A 26,731-nucleotide genomic window follows, 5' to 3' on the forward strand; every position below is an offset into this window, starting at 1 on the left:
GAACAGAAGTGCTGGTGTGGATGGAGCCCAGGTTCACATATGCATATGAACTAGCATATCAATTCAGGACACACTACCTTGAGTTCTCCAAACCCTAATGGGAACAGCCCTTGGCCTCAGTACCTCCCACTTCACTGGCAGAGCAAGGTGATGAAGGTCAAGACATAGATCCTCTGGCTCCCATTTATGAGAGGAGAGATGCCTGTGAATGCAAACTCAATATACCTCCCTCCCTGTGCACTCCTTTCTTCAGAATTGTAAATGAGATGGGATGCACCTCCCCCGATGGAACATGCCACAAGCAAGCTGCATTGGAAGCAGTTTCAGCATACTATTAAATCAAAGCAAAGTACCATTCACAAATACGTTCTTCATATAGATATATTTAACTTGAAAACCCACTACAGAGGAAGGATGCTGCCCTATCCTAACATCCTAGGTTAGGATCTGAGGAGCCTTGATGGGAATGTGTTTCACTACACCTTTCTTACATTTTAGGCACATTGTTGCACTTGTATCACCTTTTACATTGCCTTTCATTTACACCTTCTTTGTCAATTCAAGTTGAACAACATCCCCTGACCAGAAAAGAGATTGTGAGAAAGAGTGCACTAGAAAGATCACCAGACATTTACACAACATTATTGCAGTGATGGAAAAGAGGCTATTTGGGAGTAGAATTTGGGAGGCTATTAAGGGAGTAGAACATCTCCCTTATGAGGAGAGGCTGAGGGAGCTGGGTCTCTTTAGCTTGGAGAAAAGGAGACTGAGGGGTGACCTTATTAATGTTTACAAATACGTAAGGGGTGAGTGTCAGGGAGATGGAGTTAGGCTTTTCTCAGTGATGACCAGTGATAGGACAAGGGGTAATGGGTGGAAATTGGAGCATAGGAGGTTCAAGGTGAATATACGAAAAAAATTTTTTACTGTGAGAGTGACAGAGCACTGGAACAGGCTGCCCAGAGAGGTTGTGGAGTCTCCTTCTCTGGAGACATTCAAAACCCGCCTGGACGCCTTCCTGTGTGATGTGCTCTGGGTGACCCTGCTCTGGCAGGGGGGTTGGACTAGATGATCTTTCGAGGTCCCTTCCAACCCCTATGATTCTATGATTCTATGATTCTATTTGCATTTAGCCATATCAGATTGCCTAGAGCAAATTACCAACACAAACAAGCAAATAGGCAGAAAAGTAAAGAACAGGCATGACCATGCTAAGTCCAAAAAGACCACTAAGAGGAAACAAGCTGGGCAGAAAATAGTTGGGGAAAAAGAAACCCTAGAGAACTTGACATGCCTGGCACTCTGCAGACCCAGCCCAGGCAACCACCACCACCAGGCTCACCCAAGGTGGGAGTCTCTAGGCACTCATATGTTTCACTGTGTGCAGCGTGATCCTACGTCCTACTCTCAGCCCTCCACGATCCAGTCAGAGGAAAATCTGCTGAACCCTCACCGTTTGTAGGAGTACTTCAGCCTCAGTATTAAATAGTGAATACACAAGCACTCCTCCCTCCTTGGCACTTAAACTTCACCAAACAAGCTGTAACTGTGTCAGAAACAAAGTCCAACTTCAAACAAGAACAAGCCAACAAAGACACTTACAAAGGAGAGATGTGGTGTAGCAGAATCCAAGATAAGTTAATTAAGCTTTGACCTTGAGCACTTTTTGCTAACTCCATTGGTTGCAGGCAGGAGCATGTGATACCTTAGGAAAGTGTATTTTAAGAACAGTAAGCAACAGTACAGGACCAAGTAGAAGTTCTGTTTTCCAGTTTCCTTGAGTCTCAAAGCTGGGAGTCAGAGTTTCTGTCTCTTCCCAGAGAATTAATGTCCAAATGCTCCTTTGGAAAAATAGAATCAACATGTAACCTTCAGCATCAGCTCCCTTGGAAATGAGGCCTCTCTGATCTCTACAGGGAACCGCTGTGGATATTCTCCACGGCTCTGCATCTCTTTCTCTCTACTGTTCCCACGGGAAACATTCATGAGGCTCTCAGCAGACAATAATTTAAAAACTTCTGAGATGACTTTTTTTTTCTCAAGTTGTCCTGGTTTGAGCCAGGATGAAGCCAGTTTTTCTTTTGCTGATTTTTTTTTTTTTATTTCAGTGAGCTTTCTTCAACTAGCAGCTGCGTGTTCTGCTAGGTTGACAAGACACTGGAATGTTTTTGTAATTGCTGGGCTCTCAAGGTCGTGCCTTTGCTCTGCCGGCTCAGACACTACGGGGGGATCTGTGGCCCCCCCGTGGGAGGCTGGGTTAGACGAACAGCAAAACTGGCCAGAGATATTCCATTCCATATATCTACGTAGGCTCGGGGGAAGGTCGGAGATGACAGAAGAAAACTTCCTTCCTTCCTGCTTCGCTCTCTCGCCGCTTCGCCTTGCCTGTCTATCTGCCTTCCTTTTTCTCTCTTTTCCTCTTTCTTTTGTTCGTGGCCGGCGTCTGGGAAAACACCATCTGCCCATCATCGTCGAATCATCGACCTCAAGCCCTCCTGACCCTCGTAACTCTCTGCCTTTCTCCAGGAGCAGCTTCGGGATTCCTCGGAATTGTCTCATCTGAGGGAAATGCTGTGGGAGTTGCTGGGAGTGGGGGGAGGTGAGAGGCTTCTGCCACACTTTTGTATAATCACTATATATATATATACACTCTAATATCACGTATTAATATTCTAAATAAAGTTGCACGGTTCAGTTTTCAATCTAGACAAGTTTGGTTTTTTTTTCTCTCTCTCCTTCCCTACCTGAGTAGGAGGGGGAGGGGATCGAGAGCATTGTTGTCCAACTGAGTCAAACGTTGACACAAGTGTTGACCACTCTCATGCTATGTTTGCCCTCTTGGCAGCAAGATATTTCTTTGCCAGTGTCAAATCTGTAACATTTCTGTAAAACAAACAATAGCAACAACAAAAAAATCCAATCACCTACTATTAAATAAGAAAAATGGACTCTCCATGAGAAAGTTTTATTTTTCTATGCTAGAAACTGCTTTCAATAGCAGGAACAACTGCTATACATATATTCTTTAATATCTGTGAGAAACGCTTGTCGCGCCAATGAGCAGGCCCACACAGATCCTTCAGTGAAGCACAGTTTATTTACATCCTTGCAAGAATGGGTGACCTAAGCAAGTAGGCACACCCATAGCAAGGTGAATAACGGTTTATATTCCCTATTCCCGACGCAAAGTTCCCTCCCATTTCCCCACTGGCTGGGTACTCCAGGGTTTACAGCCTATCCGACGCTTCAAATTATCCTGTAAGTTTCCTGCCCCTGTTTACACATTCCATTCTAGCAGTTTACTTTTTGCCTTTTAAGGTAAAATTTTGACCTTTTTTGCCCCCTTGGCTGTCTTCCCAATTAACAATCTACTGGTGTCATCCTGCCCTGAGGAGCAACATAGAAGTAGCTTTGTTCAGCCTTAGCTTGGGCCAGAAATCCTTCTCCATGTTCAGATCCCCCAGATGGAGCCCAATTAAGTCCCTCAGTTTCTTGGCCCGTAAACCACTCCAGGTGTCATTGGAATGTGTAGATATCTCACTTATCTCAAACAAACTATATATTCCTAACACTAGAATATATACATGTGAACCAAACAAAACACTACATTTCTAACACTAGAATGCAAAATCAACACTACAATTCATTTCTAACAATATCTGAAAAGTGCTTCATCAAATATTTTGGTTTTGTCTTTCACAGATAAGTCTCTTTTCAATCTACAGTGAAACCAGGGGCTGCCTGTAGGCAGCATGATCTTATTCCATATACTGTTTTTAGTACAGTATGAAATGAAGCCTCACCTTGCTGCTCTCCATGAGAAAGAATTGGATAAATATAATTTTATTTGTATCACTTTAAAAAGTGTAAATCAAGAGAGCAAAAGCTATTTAAAGTCAAGTTCTACTTACTTCAAGTATTATTAGCACTGAAAGAGAGCATGTAGGATGTTTCAGTTTATCCTTGGCTAGTCACTCCTAAAAATTAAGACTAGTTTATAAGGAATAATTTTATGATTTTGCAAACAGTGCTTTGCTTTCTAGAAGCCAAAACCAGGCTCCTCAAATTAACTGAAAAACATGTGCTTCAAATATTTAGTTTTCTGTTTCATTACAATTTATTTTCTAAACTATGACATGTCTGTGTGTTGTAATTAGATCTTAATTTAATTGCTACCACAAAAAAATTACATGTAAAGAGAAATTTATCAAAATTATTCATTTTTTTAAGGAGTAATTTCATAGAGTATTTTAAAATCATACTTCACAAAAATGTTATTACCCAGCAAGGTTCTTGAGCTTTCTGAATACATTCCCTCTTATGTAACAAAAAAAACCCCAAACAACAAATGTCACTTGGCCAGCCAGGTTATGCATACTATTTTGGATTTGCAAAGAAACTCAGTACTGACAAAATGTGACAGTTTGAATCACAGAACCCTAGAATCCTAGTAACAGGAGTGAGGGCATGCATTAGATAAACCTTATTTACTTAGTGCCTTCAATGGGATGTGAGTATGAGAACTAGGGCAACTAGCTGGTTTTGAAATCTGAGTTCACCTATTTTAAGCAATCATTTCAAGTTTTACATTAAAAAATTCGTTTTATTACAAACTTTAACTTCCTCATTTTTTGACATAACATACAATCTCCTACTTTGAGGAAGTGGAGGGAATAGTAATTTGGAATTTTACATGGAAAAAGTAGCCATAAATTGCAGGAAAGAGAGAGTGAGTGGCATCTCTTCATAGCAGTAACTCTGCTTTTGAAAACTGCAATTGAGACTACCAAAGGAGAAAAAAATAATTATCATAAAGGGAAAATAATATTAAACTCACTTCAGAGAACTGAGCCACAATACTGGAAGCTATTATCCCTACACATGCCTGCATTAGACAGCAACATTCAACAGCCTGTGGTCTCAGACAACCAGAAAATGGTTTTTGGTTTCATTCACCCTGCTTTTGAATGAGATGTTACCCAAATTAAAGTGACTCTCCAGGCAGAACTTACATAAAGAGGTACTTCATCGCAGCTCAACTCCATTGTCACAGCATCTAGAAACAGAATAAACCAGTGGAATTACTATACACTCATCAGGAGGCATCAATATCATTATACCCCATTCATGTCTGCAAACTAAGTCGACATCTTCCAGAATTAGGGGGGGAAGAAAAGGATATTAGGCTTATCAGCTATTCAGTTGCCCCAAGTTCCCCCAGAATGAGGAAGGGCTGGTGTAATGATGCCCATGTAAGGTTCGAGAAAGGGTGGCTGGTCTTAGTTAACATGCTATGTGCTTTTCACATAATAGACGTAGTAAATCAAACAGGTTGGGCTGAGCCCTGAAACAGCTACTGAAACATTCATAATTGAAGCAAATGAAGTATTGAGAATTGCAGCATTTCTTATCTCTAGAAGTAAAAAATTGAATTTGACCCTGAGATGAAGTTTTAGTGAGTTTTCCTCCACAGGATTAACCCACGTGTCTGGCACTTTTTTAGCAACTTGGTACAACATATTCCCAAGGCACATTGCCTTAACTACCTTTAATAGCAAGCTACTGATATAAGTTGTCACTGGAATAATTATAATTACAGTCATCATAGCAACTCTGATTACTGTTATTATATTTCAAGCTCACTACATCCTCAAAATCCATACTGTAAAAATACTATTCCTATCAAATGAGAAAAGCATACCAGAAGCAACTCCACACCTTAAAACAAGATGGACACAACAACTGCACACAAGTTGTCTTCTACTTGCTGAAACAGGCTACAAAAAAAGAGGAGGCTGTCTCAGCTCAGATGTGGCCTTGTTTTTACAGCTGAACAGTTTCCAAGAACAACACAGAGTTGCACCTCATTGCTTGTTAATGCAGAGGTACAGCCTGCTATCAGCAAGACAGGATTTGAGAAGTTCCCTGCCTACAAACTGCAGAAATGAAACGCATAGCTTCAATCAAAACAACAAAAAAAATGAACTCCCCACCACCTTAGGAAACACTTCTTTTAAACCACGGGTTTGTTAATACACATCTTCTGATGCCCATCAATTCATCTACGTTCACAAGTACCTACATGTTCGTGTTTTGACTTCAGCATAAATTTAAAACAGAACGCAAAACCCTTTACAAAATCACTGTCCACAAGTGTTCAGAAAAAAGCACAACACCTTTCGTATTGTAAGAAAAGGGTATCAACGCAAACAGCAATACAGCCAGCCTAATCAGCAGCGAGACTCAGAGGGGTTTCTTATTTTCTGCAGAGGCAGAGGTATCCCACAGCTGATTCCAAGGTGTCTCGCTTTGACAGAGGCAAAGCTCTGCAGTTTCCAGCAACAGCATCCTGAAACAAATCTTAAGAGTAACAGCAAGGGAAGTGCAGTCCTGTTTGTACAGAAGAAAACAGGGTTACAAGTGAAATTAAGAAACTGTAACACTAATTCTGTAAGGAGTATTTTAAGGTGGAGCTTTTCACAAGTGTCACCTTGCAGAAGGACATTAACTTCTGTCCCAGACCTGTCACCAACTCACAATTACTGCCACACACAGATAATACATATACAGGGTATCCCTTCATGCTTGGCTGCAGAAAGAGACATGCAAGCCAGCTGCTTTACACCGCTGCTCTATTCTGCTGTATAAAATCCCTTCACCAGCAATGATTCTCCCTCTTAAAGAACACATCCAAAGTAAACTCTTCCTTCTACTCTGCAAGAAAATATAAGCACATTCAAATCATTATACCATGTCAACAGAATAAAACCTACTCCTGGTTACTTCTGTCATGTGATTATCTTGACCTCAGGACAAATCTCAACACCCTTCTCCTCTGCAAGAATGAGAACGGCAGGTATCCAGTCTAGTCTATCTGTTCTACTGCAAATGTGCAGAAGAAGGCATAATTTAGCCCTTCCTTTAAGGGATTATTATGGCGCCACCAGTACCATAAACTTCTTTTGTATTGGATAAAACAAAAGTCACTGGAGAGATGATGCCATCCTGACTTCAGTTCCCTTCGCCCTTCATTTGTGTCACACTGTGGAACCCCTGGGAGCTTGTGCATTCAGATATCCTAAGCTCAGTATGAATCCTGAGTGGACAAATAACCTGAAGATTTAGGATCATCTGAAACAATAAATGTTTTCTAACTAGCACTTACTAGAACCATGTTGAAATGTCAACGTGCTCCCTGACAAACCAGCATATAATGGTCTTTCCTGGATACAAAGATGTACCTAAGGGTTCTCCTCTTCCTGCAGAAGAAACAATAAATGTCAATACACAGCATTAAGTAATCCCTTCTGCTTTTCTCACATTCTCATGAGTGCTGGTTGTTTAGAAAAAAAAAAAATACACAAATGGTTCATATGTTTCCTCCATGTGGGGCTTAAAGTAACTCATCTTGGCTGCTGGAGCTCTGGCTATGGAGAATCTCTTGAGCAACACCTATTTCAGAGCAAGGGACTGGAGGTGGGACCTATCACATGTCCTCTACCACTCACCTCCTCGCTTCAGCAAAAAACTGCTCACCTCCCCAAAAAGCAGAGTCCCCAGTGCCCATGAGGTGCCATGTAGAGAACTATTCCCAGGTGCTGAGGAGCAGTCCTACTCTGCATAGCAAGGGGAGAGCTGAGCTGCCCAACATCCTGAATACACATAATTTCACAGAGCGACACCTGATCTCTTCCTCTGACATCTGTGCCTCTGACACAGAAATCCACAGGACGGGCATCTAACAGACAGACAGGTCCAGCTTCAGGCACTGTCCACAAATACTGAGCTGACACCAATGTCAGCAGCAGCAGGATTCATCTATTCACAGAAAAAACCCTTTTCAGCATCTGGTTAGGCAGTAAATTTAGAAAAAGACTTTATTGTGATGTGCTGCAAACTGCAGAGACTTGCAGCATCTGTTTCAGTCAAGCAGAGGTAAATATATGAACAAGAACAAAAAAATTTGAAAATAATTTTAACAACTTTTTCTCAATCTACAAGCTCCCCTTGAACCTAGAGTCAAATGGTATTGCTTATCTCCCAGCCAGCTAAAATTATTAAGGTGAAAATGAGTATTTTGAATCTTTTCAAAGATGAGACATTTCAATAATCCCTCCAACACTCTCCCTCACCTTGTTTTTTTTAACTGGTTGCCAATTATAGGACGCTCAAATTTCTTCCAATATAACATATGTGAACATTTTACAGCATGGTTTACCCAATTATCAAGACACACTAGAAGGACCACAAGAAGAGAAAAAAAAGATGGAAAATAAAAAAGCTGCATTTTAATGGAAAATACTTTGGTCATAAACTCTTTTTACTCTGTGCACACTTAAGAAATCGTATAAGGGAAAGTGTTATCTAAAATCTCAGCAGAAAAGCATTTTTACTTGCTGACAAAGTGACCCTTTAGTTAACACTGTAACTACTATTTGGCTGTCCTAGCATCTACTGTGTATCTTCAGCATTTTCCTAAACACAAAAGGCACTTATTGATCCTACAGCAATCTAGGTTACACCACACAACTTGGACTTCTCCTCTTGCCTGTAAATAAAGCATATATCTGTGAGAGAAATTTTTGATGCTGCTCTGTGATCCAGCAGCCACTCCTATGGACTTCACTTAACTCAGGGCTCCACTGATGCTGTAATAAGTCTCCATAGCTCATTATGCAGCAAAAGACCACAATGTGTGCAAGCCTTGCAAATGGCTGCAAATTGTAAGCAGTGGTACAAAATATGTATTTCACACTTTCTTTCATGCATCAGTTCAAATATAACAAAACACGAAGTCTTTGACTCCGCTCCCTCTATTATCCTTTCAGACTATCATCCCACACCACTGTGCCCCAGGCCACTAGTGTTTCATAAATTGTAAAGCAGCTGACTGAATGTGAAAACTGTCAGGCTTTGTAAATAAAGCCTCAATGATGCTTCACAGGTGCCTTGGAGTTCAATTCCTCCTTTTTAAATTGTATTTCTTTTCGGTGATGTTCACATTGAAACTCATGCCAATAGAAAACTGAGAATTAGTCTTATTATTAACACTGAGACATGCACATTAAACCTTTACTTGTGATGAACTAGAGAAACAGGAAAGCAAGAGTGCCTCCCACCCCGGAGAACATGGGAAGGTAGGCAGGAATCCCAGAGCATCATTTATGATGCTTTAAAATCTAACACTCTTATGGAAGCAAAATGACTTGTGCATTGTAAAATTTAGCAACACACGCATGTTAAGAGGTCTTCTACAGAGCTCTCTTCCCCTGCATGTCTGTGTGGCATGTCACCATTATCACTGTTTTATTATTTTTTACCATGCAGTTACAGTCTGTAGTAGGTAGGCGCTACATCAACCCACCAAACAGCCTCTAAGCTGGATGCAAATGATTGTACATACTGTGTTTATACCTCTCAGAGTTTAATACTCTTCAAAAACAGTGAGACTGAAGTGTGGTGCCCACAGATCAGCCAATTTCCATTAATAATGTTCATCCCTTTGCTTCCTCTCAACAAGCATGGCAACTGAACCAAAGTGTGTTTTTGAATTTACAGATTCCATCTGAGATAGATTACAAATGTGTACCTAAAGGCTTGTTCACAGTTTCCCAAGAAACAGGAACCTCACTGCGCAACCATCAGGTACACTGTGTTAGAGAACCATCTTCTACATGCAGATCCTTGCTCTGCACCTGATTAAAATAATTTGGAGGAATTAAATTAAAGGAAAAAAATAGCCAGCTGAAAATACAGGCCCAACAAACGTGATTTCCAAACTCAGAGTTTTACATCTTTACAGCTAAGGTTTTTACATGATCTTTCGTTTTTACAGTTGACTGTCCTGAACATCTAGAGTATGAGTGATAGGGAGGCAACAAAGTGAAACCCTCACTTAGCAGTTTCTCAAGCACACTTGTTTACTGCCTTCTAACAAACTGGGAAGTAAAATAAACCCTAGCGTATTAAATTTATAATGAAGAAGCTTGCACTACAGTTGATTACTCCACAAGTGAACAGAAGAAATGCAGCTAAATGCCTTTTAAAATAGCCCTCTTTTCAACAAACTGAGACACAAAGAAATTTAAATATTCTTCCAAATAAAAATCACCCCAATCAAGGCTATTGCATCTCTTTAATGTTTTTAAGCCACAGGCATTTTGTGCTCCTTAGCAGGGAAAAATATTTAAAGAGTCTTAAAAGAAGGCTCACATTTTTTAACCTTTTAAAATTAGATTTAGATTTTAAAATACAGAAACAAACTCTAGAAAAATGCCTCTTACACAGAAGCCTGCTCCTGAGGTTGGTGAAACACATTCCCCACTGACGACACTGCTGGACCGTAATGGTAACTATTCTCTCGCTTGCTGTCCTCTGTATCTCTGCTTTCTCCTTTCTTTTCTGTCTCTGTTTTGTTTCCTGTCCTATCTGCTCTAGGGACATATTTTAGATACAAAAACTCATTAGATATAACTCTGATATTCATAGAAGCAGCTTCCATTGTGAAAGATGACTATTCCACCTAACAGCCCTCTTCTAATCATTAATGCAGTTTAGTGGTACCCACTTGTCTTAATGATCATGAGCCTGAAAGACAGAGCTCACATGGGTAAAGCAGTCCATAGGAAAACCCGTGAATCTTTGAAAATTCAGTAAACTTTGAAGAATTTCAGCAGAAAATATTGAGGAAAATTAAATATAAAATAAAATAAAAATTCTGGAGACAGGAAGTGAGAAATGATATAGGTGTAGTAATATTGAGGCTAATAGCAAAGGGAAAAAAAAAGGAGTGCTCCAGTCAAAAACGTATTAAAGCTCCTGGTGCAAATGAAGACTTCTGTAGCTTCAATACTTCCCACAAACATGCTCAGTGATACAAATTCTGCTTCTTGTTCTAGGTGGCACCTTAGAACTAGGCAGAGAGAATATAGGTTCCTGTCCTGAGATTACCATACCCCTCCATCTATAAACAGGACATTGAGATGTGCGGGTACCCACTGACTGATGTGTGGCCATGCAAGGAGCTGGTTTTTGGCTGGCAAAGCCAAAAGTCAGAACTGCATCTTCTGAGCCACTACATTAGTCATAGGCTATTCTGCCTTTTTCCTAGTGCAAATTCTCGTTCAAGGTGTTGTATTCAAATTCAAAGTATGACGGACCATTTCACACACTCTGCCCTTCTGAAACAGCCCCACAAAGAAACTACTCTCGGAGGAGACAATGGGAACTTCTCCTGAGTAACAGCAGCAGCTTCAGATCGACAAAAGGAATACTCCTCCCTGATATTATGTAACAAGATGTTGGCACAGGTATCTAATTTACAAGTCAGCTGAGAAGGCCAGATTAATTTCCTCGTGGATTAGTATTAACATACATATATAGAAGCACTTTTTTTTGTTGCATTTGATATTCAAACACCACTTTGGAAAAAGAAAGCACTTAGGTACTCCAGTCTTTTCACCAGATTTTGTCCTGTCAATTTTTCATACCAGTCACAGTACACAGTTCATTTTTTATCCATGTGGGAAAATCCCTCTTGCTCAAATGCCTCCTCTAGTCCTATTTCCACAAAGTGTGGTAGAAATAAAATTATTTCTACAAAAGAAAACACCTGTGTCCTCTTTAAGGCTTTCTATCACACTTATGTGCTTTATAACGAGGTAGAGGAACTACACCCATTATTAAATAGGACCAAATGAAAACAAAGGACTTCAGAGCATTTTTTCTGTCTAAGAATCACGGTGCAGGTTGAAAACTTGTGCAACTGTAAGCTGTATACACCAAGATCTCAACGAGACGCTACCAAGAACTGCTTCAAAAGTTGTTTCTCAGAATTTTACTGTTAGAAAAGCTTTTGTTTCCTTGTTGTCACAAGAACCTAAAGTAAATAAGTTAAAAAAATATTGCTCTGGCTAAGACAAGCACTTCCACGATTAAAACCAAACACCTGAAGACAAGAACTGAAAAAAACAAGACCAGCTCTTACGGCAAAATAATGAACCAACGGGGGGGGGGTGGGGGTGGGGGGAAAGTATATATAGAAAATAAGTCCTCCCTCTCCGCACTGTTAGGACTTCGGCCGGTAGCTGACAGCCCAGGGGCAGCGTTCTCCCCGGACACGAGAGGAGCCCTCCCAGGCGCAGGGCGCACAGTTGGCGGAACCCCGCCAGGGCTGCACGTCGCGCCCCGGAGAAGGCAGAGAGCGACCCGCCCGGCCCCCGCGCCCACCCTGTCCCCCCGCGGGGCTGCCGGGCAGCAGGTGCCACCGGCCCCGGGGGCAGCCGACCGCCTTACCTACGCGGGGCGTCCCGGGCGAGGCTCTGCAGCCGCCCGCGCTGCCCGGGGAGGAGCCGTCCCTGCGGGTGGCCGTCGGGACGCGCCGACCCTGGACCCGGGCAGCCAGCAGGGCGAGGAAACAAAACCGCGCTGTGCTGAGCCCGGATAGCGGAAACTAGTGTGAGGCTGCTGAGTAGCAGCCCCCGAGGCAGGCCGCCTCAGCAGCAGGAGGAGCCGCTCTTGCTCGACGGGGCAGGTGGGAGGGAGGGAAGGCGGGACCCCCCGCGGGCAGCCCTGGGCGGCCCCGACAGCGCCCCGGCCCCCGGAGGGGGAGCACAGTCCCCAGAGCCGTTCGGACGGGAGCGCTGCCCTCTCCCGGCCGGAGTGCAGCTGCAGGCGGCAGGAGAAGATTCCGGGGGGCCGCCGCAGCACCCCCACGCAGCAGCCGGAGCCCTCCCTGCCTCCCCCCGCCTCGGGCCGCGGTCGCTCAGCACCCAGCAAGGCGCTGCCCACGTCAATCAATCAGAAGTTGCTGGCTGTATTAGTCACTTCAATATTACACTTCCACAGCGTTGCTCATCCCCTTCTCAAGTTACTGGTTTCTCTGTCATATTTTTAATGCTTTGTTATAGCAGCCTTTTAGCAACTGCCATTACCAGTGCATCTTCACTACAGTATGGCACAGTCCCTTCCACTAAAGAGCAGTGATGCACAGTGTCAAAACTACTCAGGAACATTAATATCTTCTGGGGAAAGAAAAAAAAAAAAGTACAATTTTTTCATTCAAATATCATATTTTCTCTTACTTGGCAAGACAAGTTTATTTAATAAATATATATTTATTATATCAAGTAAAATTAAAAAGCCTAACCCAAGCTGTCTTATTTCATATGCTGTTGGCACTCTGATAGAAGCAGTGGTAAAGGTAACCTGGTTAGAAAGGAAAAACACTGAACAGGAGATACCTGTTAAAATACTGACAGATTAAGTGCCACCAACCTGGGAACTAGCGCATCCTTAAGGAGCACATCTTTGAAGTGCAGCTAGGCACCAAGAAACTACAGATACCCTGAGATACTCTCCATATGCACAAAACTGAGGAAATGTAACAGCAACTTATCATCTGTAAAGGTGAAAAATAGTCTGGAAAACCAGGAAAAAATTCCGAGAAAGAAGGAATTGGCAACTGCCATTGGCTGTTCTAAATGAAAAACCATGAAAACAACCTGGAAAAATAAAAATTAGTCTGAGAAAACAGAAAACATCATTATATATTGGCTGTCCCGCAAGGTGGTTTCCCATGCCCCTTTATGTCTCTGCAATACAAAAATTTCATGCTTTTGACCAAAAATTAATTATCTGACAACTTCCCATGCAAGCACCCTTTTCTATGAGATCTTCTAGACAGACTTGACTCTTGCTGGGGACACATGGCTGCCTCCAAACTCCATGACACAGTCTGTCTTTGAAGCAAGACATTCTCCACTGTTGATTGGACCCACTCTTGGCATCAGTTTAATTGGCTCCAATTCTGTGATCAGTTTATATGTATGCTTAGAAGAATCATAACTATCTGTGCTGCTTTACTAGTGGTAAATTTGTAATAACCTATAATACTGAAATAAATATTTGCCATTTCAGGTCATGACACAAACCTAAGTTTCACTGTTTCAAGTAAATACACCTTTCAATTTCATTTGCAACAAGTCATGTCCTTATTCACCTGGAAGTTAGTCTTCAAATTGGATAAGAAAGTGAATTTACACAATCTATTAAAAAGCCATGTGGAAGATCCTACCTATGACTTTGTCATTGAAAGTCTTAGTATGTTATCAAACACCAGCTGAGGCTAATAATTATAAATAAGACAGCAAACACACTTCATTCCCCATCCTGTTTGTCTTTCTGTATGGAAGTGTCATAACTTACTGTTTTAAAATTACAAACTTTTGGCCTTTTATAAGTGGTTGAACAAGCATGGCGTTATGAAATGACTTTTCAAATGGTCACTTGCTAGGCCCTCATCACTTGAGAGCAAACAAATGCACTTTATGGTGCAGTTATAAAAGTTGCAGATGATGATGGCGAACAATGAGAAAGTGTTCCATTTAGGAAGGAGAAAAGTGTATCACGTTATTTTAATTTACACAGAAGACTGTAGGAAATTTTGTAACCGTATAAGAACAATTGTGTGTCTTAAAGAGAACTGTTCCAGCTTCAGAAGCCTTCCATGACCAAACACCACGTCTTTAAGCGGGACCAGTTCAACCACAGTTCAAGAAAAATAATGTGTTTAAGATGTAATAAGGAACAACATTATTTTTTTATCAGACGTATTGAGAAAGCCAGCCAATAGTAGCTGAAATCTACTATTTGATCAATACAGATCTCCAATACTCAGAGCCTCGTCATCTATTTTCACTTCATTTCACAGTGAAACCTATGCATGAAAAAAATAGAAGTGTATATAACAGTTTCCTCCTAAGAGCAGCTTTAGGGTCTTTTTAAAAATGTAGATTGTGATGCAGTAAACCTACTAGATCCTATGTTCCCTTTCCAGATGGAGAAACAGCAACCTAACTCACAAAACAGTTGAGGTTTGGGAGCTCATCTGGTTGCCACCTTTTGGCTCCATTCCCATACATTCGAGTCCCTGAGCAGAACGGTATAGACAGGGTTGACAAGCCAACAAGTCATGCCTTCTGAGCCATAACAATATTTGAGGGCAGGGAGGTGTTCCCTCTTTCCAATAAACAACTGCAAACATGTTTCCTATGCCAAAAAAGTAACAGACATGCTTCTTGTCAAGTATGTACCAATCGGAAAAAATTAATCAATCAAATATATGTCAAAGATAAACAATCTCCTAACTCCCAAATGATCTAGAAATCAAGGAAGGCACTTGTTTTCAATAAATCCCCTGGTTTGTATATCAGCAGGGTACATAGAAGGAAGTATAAAGAATATCCTGGCCTCAAACAGGACACCCAGCATTACATCCTCTCCCATCCAATGCACAAATACTTTAACTAGTTCACTTCATGACATTACACCTTAAAGCTTAAAAATACTAGATTCTAGGGCATCAGATAATGTGCTGCTGGCTTTCTGGGCTGTGATCAGACATTGCCAGCTCATGTCCAGCTTTTCATCCACCAGCTTTTCATCCACCCCTTCTCCTCAGGGCTCTTCTCAATCCCTTCAACTTGCTGCCTGTATCGGTACTGGAGGTTGCCCCAGCCCAGGTGCAGGACTTTGCACTTGGCCTTGTTAGGCCTCGTAAGATTCACATGGGCCCACTTCTCCAGCTTGCCTAGAGCCCTCTAGATGGAATCCTATCTCTTGGGTGCACCAACCTTACCACTCAGCTTGGTATTGTAAACTTGCTCAATCCTGTTGTCTACATCATTGAAGATACTACACGGCACTGGTCTCAATACAGACCTCTGTGGGACACCACTTGCCACCGATACCCATCTGTATATTGAGCCATTGACTGCTACCCTTTGGGTGCAACTATGCAACCAATTCCCCATCCATTTCATAGTCCACCCACCAAATCCTATCTCTCTAATTTAGATCAAGCTAATCTGCTATTTTCATCTAACTTTTTCCTATGGTTCTGCTGGCCACACACTAAACTTAGCGACGCTACAGTGGACACGCACTTTAGACATTAATATTGTAAGTAAGAACTAAGAATATGTTTGATGTCAAAGCCAGTGGTCCTCAAACTGTGGAACACCGGTTTGCCAAGATAAATGTCTGTCTTCAACTCCAAGCACTACTGAAAGGTCATGGAGTAAGAAAGTTTCAGGAAGCATTTACCCGCCCAGGAAACTCATTTTGTGTGAAGTCTCCTAAGAAATACTGCCTTATTAAGTCATATAATTAAGAGTAGCACATAAGATTTCCTAAAAGATAAAATAAAGTTCTGGTCTACTAGCAGAAATAAAATTAAAATAGTTAAGTAAGCAGCAAGGAAACAAAAAGTTTCAAGTTTGCTTGAACATGCGCCTTATTATTACCCCTAAGTTTTCCTAGACGTGGCAGAGTACTCATGCCTCCCCACTCCCACTGGAGTGGGGGTGGTTATACTATTATCTGTTCAGCTCTCTGAGCTGGCTGAACCCCCGATGGGCCCACCTTTGTTGGGTTGGACTGGGTGGCATTAAGACTTATTTCTGGTCTTAACCCCTGCTGGGAGGTGGAACTGCCAGCAGACTCAGTGGCACCTGGCTTTGAGGGGAATTTGGGGGTTGTCAGGGTGAGAACCTCTGACAGCTACCAGGGTCCCCAGCCAGTGGGGTGTCTTGGCCCAGGCAAACAGGTCAGATCTGACTTAAGTCCATAAAAACAGTTTATGCCAGGAAGATGGGTATTAGGTTTTCCCTTGGAGCAGCGGGTCTGTGAGAAAGCCTGCCCCTTAGGTCAGGACAGGTTAAGGACAAAGTTACACCCTATTGTCATCCTACACAAGTTGAGCAGCCTTTGGCACACCCAGCTTTCCAAAGCACAACATCCTTCTCTAGCACTGCTTAAAGCTGAAATAAACTACTACCCCAGTCCTCACACACACTGCTAACAATGTAGACTCAAATGGCACATACAGCATATAGAAAGGGATAGAATTACTGAGTTCTTTTACTTAGCTGAGGATTTTTACACCAGTGTGCAGTTTGCTTACTCACTACATAGTTTGAATTAATTTCTCTTTAGAAGTAAGAATTGTCTATTTCTAAAGAATTCTGATTCATAAATTAAAAAATGAACTTAGCAAACTTTTCAATATTCCTAAGTGTATATCTTCTATTGCACTAAACAAAACAAGAACATGCGCTTGTTTTCTTGAGTCATTTTGCTGTTTCCTACAAATTCATGGAAGTTTGAAATTAAGATGAAGCAGGAAAAGAAAACAGAAGGTAGACAAGTTTTATCAAATGAATTCATTATTTTATTCCTATGTCCAAGTACGCAAGACAGAATATTAATCTTAAATAAGGACAATGACACATTAAAATTAGACAAACCTCACTTTTTTTCTTGTAAATAAAAACTGAAAATCGTTGGCTATTTGTCTAAATCAAAGTACTTAGTACAGGATGCACAAAGCACTCTTCAAGTTACATAACTTTGGAATAAAACTTTAAAATTCAATTGTTTGAAAAATATTCCATGGAAAATCTTGGTAACGTCCTTCTTTCCCTTTCTTCAGTACTTCAGCCTACTAAAAACACAATTTGGAAGACAGAACTTCAATACAGAGGGGCTTATTTTCAGTGTCACTACTATGAAGTTACAGGAGAACAGCTCATGTATTTCAAGTCCTCATGTAAGTTTAGTTGTGTTAAAATTTATTGTGATGATTTTCAATCAGTTATTTTTATTTGTTTTAACAGTCTTCATAAGGCCATTACTTTTTTTCTCTTCTAGGTAAGTATCTCTTCTCTTAGTAAAAGTAGCAAACAGTGTATCCATCATTCCCAAAACTTCTAGTAGCTCCTCTTGATAGTCAATCTCTTTTCCTATGGCTTCCTGAAGTTTCAAGAATTGTCTATCAACAATCGCTGACTGCCCAACCACAGGCTGATAAATGTCTGTGAAGAAAAAAGTCACTTAAGAATCCATGTATCTATAAAACCACAAAAATCATACTGGCTAGTTAGACATGTATTTAAGGAGTTTGGCACAAGTCCAACATGGTGGACTAATATGACAACTTCCACAGTATTCTGAAAATAGTGTTAAATATTGGTATGTACTCACAGTAACAGCAAGCCAAAGAAGAGAAACAGAAGTTTTTGTTACCTCAAATACTACTTTTTCCTCACTGGGAAGCACAAGACACCTGCACTATATAATTTTAAAAGCATGGAGTATCTAAGATGCTCAGAGACCATGAGGAACTTTTTGCAGCTGGTGCAAATTAGATACTGACTATGGGCAAAGTCACCTGCCAGTATCTCTTTTGGGTCATTCTCTTGACACTGGTTCATGCTTATAAGCAAATCTGTAAAGGTATGTTTTTTTAAAAATGCAGTACTTTTAACCTTCTTTCTAAGCTAGCTATACGGCTTCGAGGATCTTTTTTATGTTGTACTTACCCGTGATCATATCTGCAACAGTGACCAGCACAGGAGTAAACCTAGGTTCAATCACACGCCTGCAAAATTAGAAGACACTCCAGTTTAGTGATTTTGCCAACTGCACTCCTCCCACCAACAAAAGGCTTTTTCATACAGGCATATGGACAAATTTTTTTTTAGCATGAATAGACATCACAAAAGAGCAGTCAGAGATGCAAGCTCAAAAAAGCTACATGTAGTACTTTCGCCTTTCAGGAAGGCAGTGAGGTTTGCAGGACTGGCAAAAGCCTCAAGTACATGCAGGTACAAGTTCCATTCAGGAGACAGAAATTAATAGCTAAGGGTAGAATGCCTGGCAAAGTATAATACACTCTTTCATACTACCAGTAATTTTTTTTGTGTTAGTAGGTAAACTAGTTCAGCACGATGAGTGAAATTTCCAGACCCTGGTAACAGAAAGTAGAGGGCATGCAAGATTTCAAGAGTACTACTGTTCCACTGTCTCTGTGGAGAATCTCTAGTAAAAACTATTAAGAAATACAGGTCTCAAAATAGTCAGGGAGAACTCAGGTAAAAATAATACCTTGCTACAAAGGTAAGAAGGAGATTAATTTGCTTCTCATCTCGTCCCGCCAGCGCACTCCTCAGTGTTCCTCTGCGATGTAGTTCCTGCATGACTGCAACTGTAACTTCAGGAGTATAAAGCCGGATGGGTGGCTGGACACATATACATAAGAACAGTTGAGTATCAAAGCAACATCTTTACACACAAAACAGGACTGATGTCAGCAAAACCAAAACAGAACACACAATTTTGATTCCTCTCTGGTTATACATTGAAATACAATGAGTTTGACATATAGGAAAATAATCCATGTCAGATGACAGCACACAACTCTGACGAGACAAAAAACAATGCCTTACCTCCAGTACTGCATCAAGGGCCTTGGAAGACTGAAAGCTCTTCAGCAGCTTGTCATACTTCCTCAAAACACGTTTTACTGGTTTACTAACACAGAAATCTTCCTAGAATTGGAAGACCAGTTCAGAATCAGACAGACATACACACAATGGATTAGACATTACCATGAACAAGCTTGTAAGTCTTTGCATCTTCCCTTCCTTCTTTCTTCAACTTAGCACATATCAAACCAAAAAGAAATGTTGAGAAGTGCTTCAGGATACATTTTGTCACCCTTCTATACCTGTTTAGGCATGTAAGTTCTTCCTTTCATGTAGGTTCTATATGCTGGTTGTCTCTTCTTTTGAGACTCTTCTTTCCTTTCTTCAGGTTTTCTGTGTTTAACATTTAGTACTCCATTGGTCATGCCTACGACTATGGTTTCATCTTCAGGCTAAAATGAAGAAATCACAGTTAGGAACCTAGTGTTTTATTTGATGGTGCATGCTCTGCCGTGCAGATTTTTGTAATTGTTATGCTTCATGATAAGGCTCTAGCCACAGCATTATAGAATGACTTAAGTTGGAAGGCCCCTCTATGAGGTCCTGTGGTCAAATACCTTGTTCCAAACCGGGACAGCTTAAAGGCTATGACAATAAGCACCATTACCCATCTAATAAACCTTGAACAAATACCTAGAGGGACTATAGCCTGACTAATGAAGCAAGCTCAAATACGCCTTAACATCCTTCTGTAAGTATAATCTATGACAGGTTGTGGACTTTTTTTTTCAATGGTGTACAACTGCCTTTGGGTGTTCCATGCCATACAGCAGACCTGAACACCACCTATGAGAAAGCTATCATGGAACAGCAAGATTTTTGAGAAACAAGTGAAAGTTGTTAAAATACCAGTGACTGGTATAAATTTCACCTACATAAAAACTGCCTGTATTTGATGCTAAGGGTCATAATTTCAAATGATGCACTGGAGAAAAAAACTGATGTCACATATCAAATAGTGAGTTCTGAACTGTTAATATTAACGGGTAATTCTATGAAAACATTAAACATTAGCTGAATGCTCAACTGCTGGTAAGAAGAAAAAAAAAAAGTGTTAGGAATTGCTACATAAAAAATAAAAACTAGGAAGTCATTATTGCTACTGAATAAATTCATTGTTTACCCACAGCTTAAATCCTCTGAAGTCATTCTCAAAAGCAGTAGCAGATTCAGAATAGAGAATCAAAAAGTCCTGAAGATAATAAAAGATTGGCTTAATTTGAGACAGAACTCTTCAGTGTGGGGAAAAAAAGACAGCTGAGAGATATGATAAAAGCCCACAGAATTATGACAGGTCTGGACCAAGACCATTTGGTCAATGTCTAGTTTAGAGGTGTCCAATGAAGGTGACTACATGACAGCATCATTGTTTTAACGCGGTGCAAGCCTCCAGACTTTTGGCCAGCACATCACTTATTCACCGGAACTGAAATGTTTCAGAGAAACAAGAGTCTTTCTGTTTCCAAGACCGTAAGACCACTGCCTCGTCAAAATTTGTTCATGCTCATACCTCATGCCCTCTTCTCTTTTCTTCCTCATACCAACCTGACACCAACAACTTTTAAGAAAAGTTCACCCTATACAGAGCTTCTCAACAAATTAAGTACTTCTTTCCTTTTAGCACTGCCACACAAGAGAACTTACAAGGTTCCTGAAATGCAAAACATGAGTATGATCTTCTTAAAGTCAAAGGATTTCCCTTCTAAACTGAATACTCTCCCTGTGATATATACTGTCCTTGATAAACATATCATTTTGTACAGATCTAGCATCTGGTATCTCCGTATATTATGTTTAAAAACTCTTAATGCATTTTTTGTTCAGGAGGAATCTACTCAGTCAACCTACTTCCCCTGTACAGCATTCTTGTGAACAACCAGTAGCAATGAAAGAAAAACTGAGTTACTTCAGTGACTTAAAATGTATCAGTAATTACCAGGCCTAGGAAGATTTCTAATGTACTTACCGACAGTGCAAGACTGAGGATGGATGTTGCATAGTTAAAGCTGTGGACTACTTTATAGGATGTAGTACTGTAAATCTTCACATGCCTATACAGAAAAGTAATGATTAAAACCTCATTACTAATGCCTTATTGCAGGCATCATACAGGAATATAATCACTCTCAACTTCCATAGATCATTTAAGGAAACAGAGTGTTTATACAAAGCACTATTCAGACTGCCACTAAGCTTATTAGTTACTATCCCTCCTGCAACAGAAAGGTTTTGTTTAAAGATATGCAGAAGTAAAGAAAGGATTATCCTTCCCCAAAAAAATATTAGAAAAGGGCAAGAAGAAGAAACTTAAGACAAATGTAGCAACTACCTGACTTCAGCAATGCTTATTAGGAATCAAATGTAAGGTCTATCAACCATCTATGGAAGTAAACCCACAGATGTACCCAGCTGCTCTTTACTGATTTGGTTGAAGGTAGGAAACATTTAACAAACGGGAAAACAAAACATCATTTTACAGCATGCATGAACTTCAGTGTTGTTAGCGTTGAATGATTAATAGCCACACAGACAGTGTGATCCATCAGCTTATGCTCTGCAACCACAAAGGCTGAGAAAGCCTAGGAAATACAGGAGGGAGGGAGGAAGGAAGAGAACAGACTACTCTCATTTCAGACCACTTAGTATTTCTCACATCTCAGAGAAAACAGATTGAGTACCGATGGACAGCAATTCAACTCACAACAAACAAAAAAGCAAGGAGGATCTATTTCACCTGTGTACCTTGGGTACAAAAAAGATACACAAAAAAGATACACAAAAAACAGGCTCTGTAAAGGTGTCTACTAATACACTTACAGTTATTTAAACTATATTAATGAAGAGTTAAAAATAGTTACTTTTATGGAAACTGCATATAGTCTAAACTAACTGTTCTGAGATTAAGAAAAATGAATGCTTATTCAGAACTTCCCCACACACATTGCCAAGTGGCACATGCAACCCTCACTGACATTCAGGTTAAAAGGAAAAGATCACTGTATCACAGTATGTACCTTGGTCCCAAGACATGTTTTCAAGTTAAGTTATACCTCTAACAGTTGAATGTTTAAGCCCAAAAATCATGCACAGACTCACACTGATGTACAATGACTTTCAAAGGAAAAAAGTCATAAACAATTTAAATCACAACAAAGTCAGAAAGTATACTAACCTGTCCAAGGATCCTGACAGTAACCTTTGTCCAGAGCTGTTCAGGCATAAACAAGTTACAGTTTTATGGTGATTTTTAAGTGAGACTAGTAACTGTCCACCTTTTAGTACATCCCAAACTTTGACGTATCGACCTCCTGTGAGAAGCAAGCACACAAAACAGTGTGACATACCTAGATATTTACACTTCTCTAGAGAAGCTTTCACAGAGTGATACAGTCCTTACTTTGTAACACAGTTTCCTACTCATCTTTCCTGTCCATTATGACTATCTCCTGGGACAAGACATGCTACAAGCTTGCTCTTTTTTTGGAGGTTCTGCAGACACGGCTGAATGATTCAACATACTCCTTACCAAAAGTAATCTAGATACCACTGGAGTACAGAACTCCTGATACAATGGCAGGAGGAGATTAAAAAACCCTGTCAACATTAAGTTACATCTTTCAAAAGTTCTTACATATGTTCATTCTTTCACTTTAGCACTGAGCTAATTAAAGTCTGTATCTTATAATTAAATGTAGGTGGGGTTTTTTTTCTGGACCAACTATAAGAAAATCAAAGCAGTGACAAGGAGACTCTCACCTTCACCCTCCAGGTCAACACCAATTCCTAAAGATCTTTCAGAAATCCAGCTCTTACACCACTTAACACTTCATTAACAAATGAAAAAAACACCCAAGGAAGAAGCAGACAAAATATTTCTCAAATTAGGGACACAGAAAAGAAATTTGGTTATACTGAAGTACCTGCAGATACCAGAAGCCCACCAGAAGGGAAGAGAAGCACACTCTCCACAGGCTGGCCATGTTCTATTGTCATGACGCTACTTTTTATTCGTGCATCAAACAGTTTAACAGTGTGATCATAGGAACCTGCAAATAACACAGTAAATACCTTCAGTTTCAAAATTTCAGTTATTTCAGGAACTGAAACAGCCACATCTTTCTTTACTATGAGGGTTACAGACCACTGGAACAGGCTGCCCAGAGAGGTTGTGGAGCCTCCTCTGGAGACTTTCAAGACCCATATGGACACGTTCCTGTGTGATCTGCCCTAGGTATTCCTGCTGCAGCAGAGAGGTCGGACCCGATACAGAGGTCCCTTCCATTCCCCGTGATTCTATGATTCTATGATCCTACAAACTACATCAGCTCCTGCCAAACACAAACAGATTTAAACCATACACTTAGAAGAACCTGTGGTTTACCCTCTTTAATTTACAGCCTTCATACAGCAACATAAATCTTCTAATTCTAACCCTGGAAACACATCAGGCCTTAAAAGTAATATCAGTCTTAATTTTATTTCCCTTCTATTGATAAAGTCTATTTATAACAGTAAATATCAAGCAACCTTATGAAACCTAGCCTCTTGTGCCTCCTGAAGTAAAGAATACCTTTTTTTTTTTTTTTTTCAAATAGCAATTTGCCACAAACTAATAGGAAGCTCCTGCTAGGAAAACCAAAAGCAGCTGGTTTCAAGTAATTCCTCACACAACCTTTCCGTTTTCAGTCTGCCAGTTTTGAACTGTACAAACTGCAATGGAAGTAGTGTCCTCCTCCAGAAAGCTGATAAAACACTTCAGTCAATCTCAACTGAAGGATTTTCTTAAATCTTATCAAAGGCCAGTCAGAACAGACCCATTAACCCTCACAGGCTAAAGCAAAAAGATGTTAAAAATCAGTTTGCTCCGATTTTCCCTGCAAACACCAGTGTCAAGCTTAAAAAGCAAGCAACAAAGTAGGCACCGAGTAGAAAGACACATCCTCCATCTTTATAATATAATAAGCAAGATCCTATTGTATAAAAAACTATCTTTTTTCAATTCAACCCGAAAGAAGCATCTATAAAATCAAACCTGTTACGAAGACATCTGCATTCACTTTGCTTGCACAGCCACATCTCACGTAGTCCGTATGTTCACTGTATGAGACTATCTCTTTAGCCCTTGGAATATTCCAGACACTTGATGAATAATCATCACCACCAGAAAATATATTGTATTTATCTGACAGGAAGCCCACTGCATGAATAGCTCTAGAAATCAAAGTCCAAAATATTAAGTTAAAATATATCCATATTTCTAGACAGTCTGTACTAAGAGATCATTAAAGTATTATTTCTAACTTAAAAGTACTATGTATTTACTCTTGGAAGTTACAAAGTCTCACTTCAGAGGTTAAAAACACACTAGTTCTTATATTTCCAGTCAGAAAAGGGTCATGCTGCCAGACGCTTACTTAAGCACTGATATGATCTGCCTTAAATGTTTTACAGATCTGATTTGAAAGCTGAAAATTCTGCATTGGTTACTTACAGGTCTGTGTATTAGCACTGTTCTTTAGAAAAAAAAAAACAACCTACTAATGAGTTTTAAGTATGACTGGGTTGGACACGCTTCTTGTCTTTTAGTATCTCTAAATCTTGTGTTATCATTGTACCATCCCAATAGAAAATGACTACGACAGAAACTCTTATTACAGTTAACGTAGTGGTTAGGACATAAGATCAACACCCAATCTACTACTACAGACTGAAACCAGAAACACTCTCAAGGTCTGACAGTGCTTTCCTGGGAGAGGGAGCTTCTTGTTTCTCTAGGTAGACAAAACATGTATTGGTCTTCCACAGCACAGCAACCTGTTTAATCTAAGCGTTATCATTGTCTTCTCCTCACTGGAATATCAGCACTCCTCTTCAATATCCTTCCTCTCCCCAACCCCACCCTGCCATCATGCACTTTTTTCTGTTTGTTTGGGGTTTTTTTTAAGAGATTCCTGCTCTTTCTGGGGTATTTCTTCACTGTTTCTGTTTAGCCACTTTTTAGAACTCTCTTTTCCTGCCCTCACAAACTAAAACGTGCTTATCAGCATCACGGAACCACAGCATCCAATACATTAACAGACACCTACCTACACTAGAACATGCATTTACTCTCGTACACGGGAACACAACAAACAAGCTCTTGCAGAGACAGGAAAACACGACGCTGCCTTACTTGGTGTGACCATCAAACTGCCTCAGCGGTGCCTTCCCGCCGATGTCGAAGAGGCGGATGCTGCCCTCCTCGCTGCCAGCAACCAGCAGGCTGCCGTCCTCCCGGTAGGTCGCACAGTAAGCTGCATCCTTGAAGCGAGAAAACGTTTTGACTGGCTCCTGAGAGTAGCGGCCGTAAATGTGGATCTAGCAAAGGCAGGAAGGCGTTAAGGCGGCTCACGTGGTGCCAGCTGAAGGGCAAAGCCATAAAAGCCCGGAAGAGCCACTTACCCTGGAGGAGGCTGTCACGGCGTAGTTGTACGGAGGAACCGGGGAGAAGTCAATTTTGTTTACAGCACCAAACTCCTTTATCTGAACAGGTGTCTAAAATAATTGCAATAAAGTCGATTAAACACACACTTCCATCAAAAAGGAAAACAACAAAGCCTACTCTTTCTACAAAGAGCTCAAACTTCCATCTCTTAAATACAATCCTATTGGGTTTCTCTTCTACCAAGCTACTTCTGCTAACGATTTTTTCCAATTCCCGCAGTACAACTGACCAATTAATCATGAGTCTGGAGACAAAAAATACCACCGTGTTAACTCGCACGAGTTTTAAAATACTTCGATTCATCGCACAAAAGCAGTAAAAAAATGTCCTAGGCAACGACTCCGTCTGTTGGACTAATCTGGGGCAGAGTCAGCCTGGTTTCCTGGGAAGCCGCTCCGTGGGTTTCGGGGCAGTCCTACACGGCCGCTTCTCACCGCAAGACGCACAAGCCGGCAGGGAAAGCAGAGCGCAGCCCCGCAGGCCCTCCCCGCCCGGGGCGTCCCCCGGGGGGACCCGCGGCCCCAGCCCCGCGTCCTACCTTGTAACCCCGCCAATAGACCGTGTCCTGCGTGATCTTCTCCCCGAGCTTAGGGATCGCCTGAACCACCACCGGCTTGTACGTGGCCATGGCCGGCCCAGGGAGGAGCCCGCCCGGCCAGGCCAAGCTCTGCGCGGCGCCTCCTCACCGAGCGGCGGCGGCTGCGGCCCGGGCGGGGGGGGGCTCCGCACAGGACGGGGGGGGCTCGGGCAGGGCAGGGGGGCTCGGGCAGGGCAGGGGGCTCGGGCAGGGCAGGGGGCTCAGGACAGGACGGGGGGCTCCGGGCAGGGGCGGCTCCGCCGAGCTCGATCCGCTCCGCTCCGGGGGGAGGGCCGCGCTGCACGCGCCGCCGCGAGGAGAGCCAGCGCGCACGTGCGGCAGGCG

General features: G+C 41.3%; 2 protein-coding genes across 2 annotated transcripts in view; both read right to left on the reverse strand.

Annotated features, from left to right (window-relative positions):
- ARHGEF28 (Rho guanine nucleotide exchange factor 28) overlaps positions 1-12,421 on the reverse strand; it is a 121,395-nt gene extending 108,974 nt beyond the window's left edge. Inside the window, exons 1-2 of the mRNA XM_051642983.1 lie at positions 12,295-12,421; positions 5,013-5,056 (exon numbers count right to left, since the gene is read on the reverse strand). Coding sequence (XP_051498943.1) covers positions 5,013-5,045 — 33 coding nt within the window. The 5' untranslated portion in view covers positions 5,046-5,056; positions 12,295-12,421. The remainder of the gene's footprint in view (positions 1-5,012; positions 5,057-12,294) is intronic.
- Positions 12,422-17,207: 4,786 nt separating this feature from the next.
- Positions 17,208-26,679, reverse strand: UTP15 (UTP15 small subunit processome component). Its single transcript, XM_051643269.1, has 12 exons — positions 26,348-26,679; positions 25,767-25,859; positions 25,498-25,682; positions 24,358-24,536; positions 23,246-23,371; positions 22,498-22,633; positions 21,292-21,376; positions 19,568-19,717; positions 19,287-19,388; positions 18,946-19,079; positions 18,381-18,439; positions 17,208-17,873 (listed from the first exon to the last, which is right to left on the reverse strand). Exons 1-12 carry the CDS (start codon positions 26,435-26,437, stop codon positions 17,650-17,652), a joined length of 1,563 nt encoding a protein of 520 aa, XP_051499229.1. The 5' UTR covers positions 26,438-26,679; the 3' UTR covers positions 17,208-17,649.
- Positions 26,680-26,731: the final 52 nt, after the last annotated feature.

This window comes from Apus apus, chromosome Z (genome assembly GCF_020740795.1).
Source record: "Apus apus isolate bApuApu2 chromosome Z, bApuApu2.pri.cur, whole genome shotgun sequence".
NCBI classification, from domain to species: Eukaryota; Metazoa; Chordata; class Aves; order Apodiformes; family Apodidae; genus Apus; species Apus apus.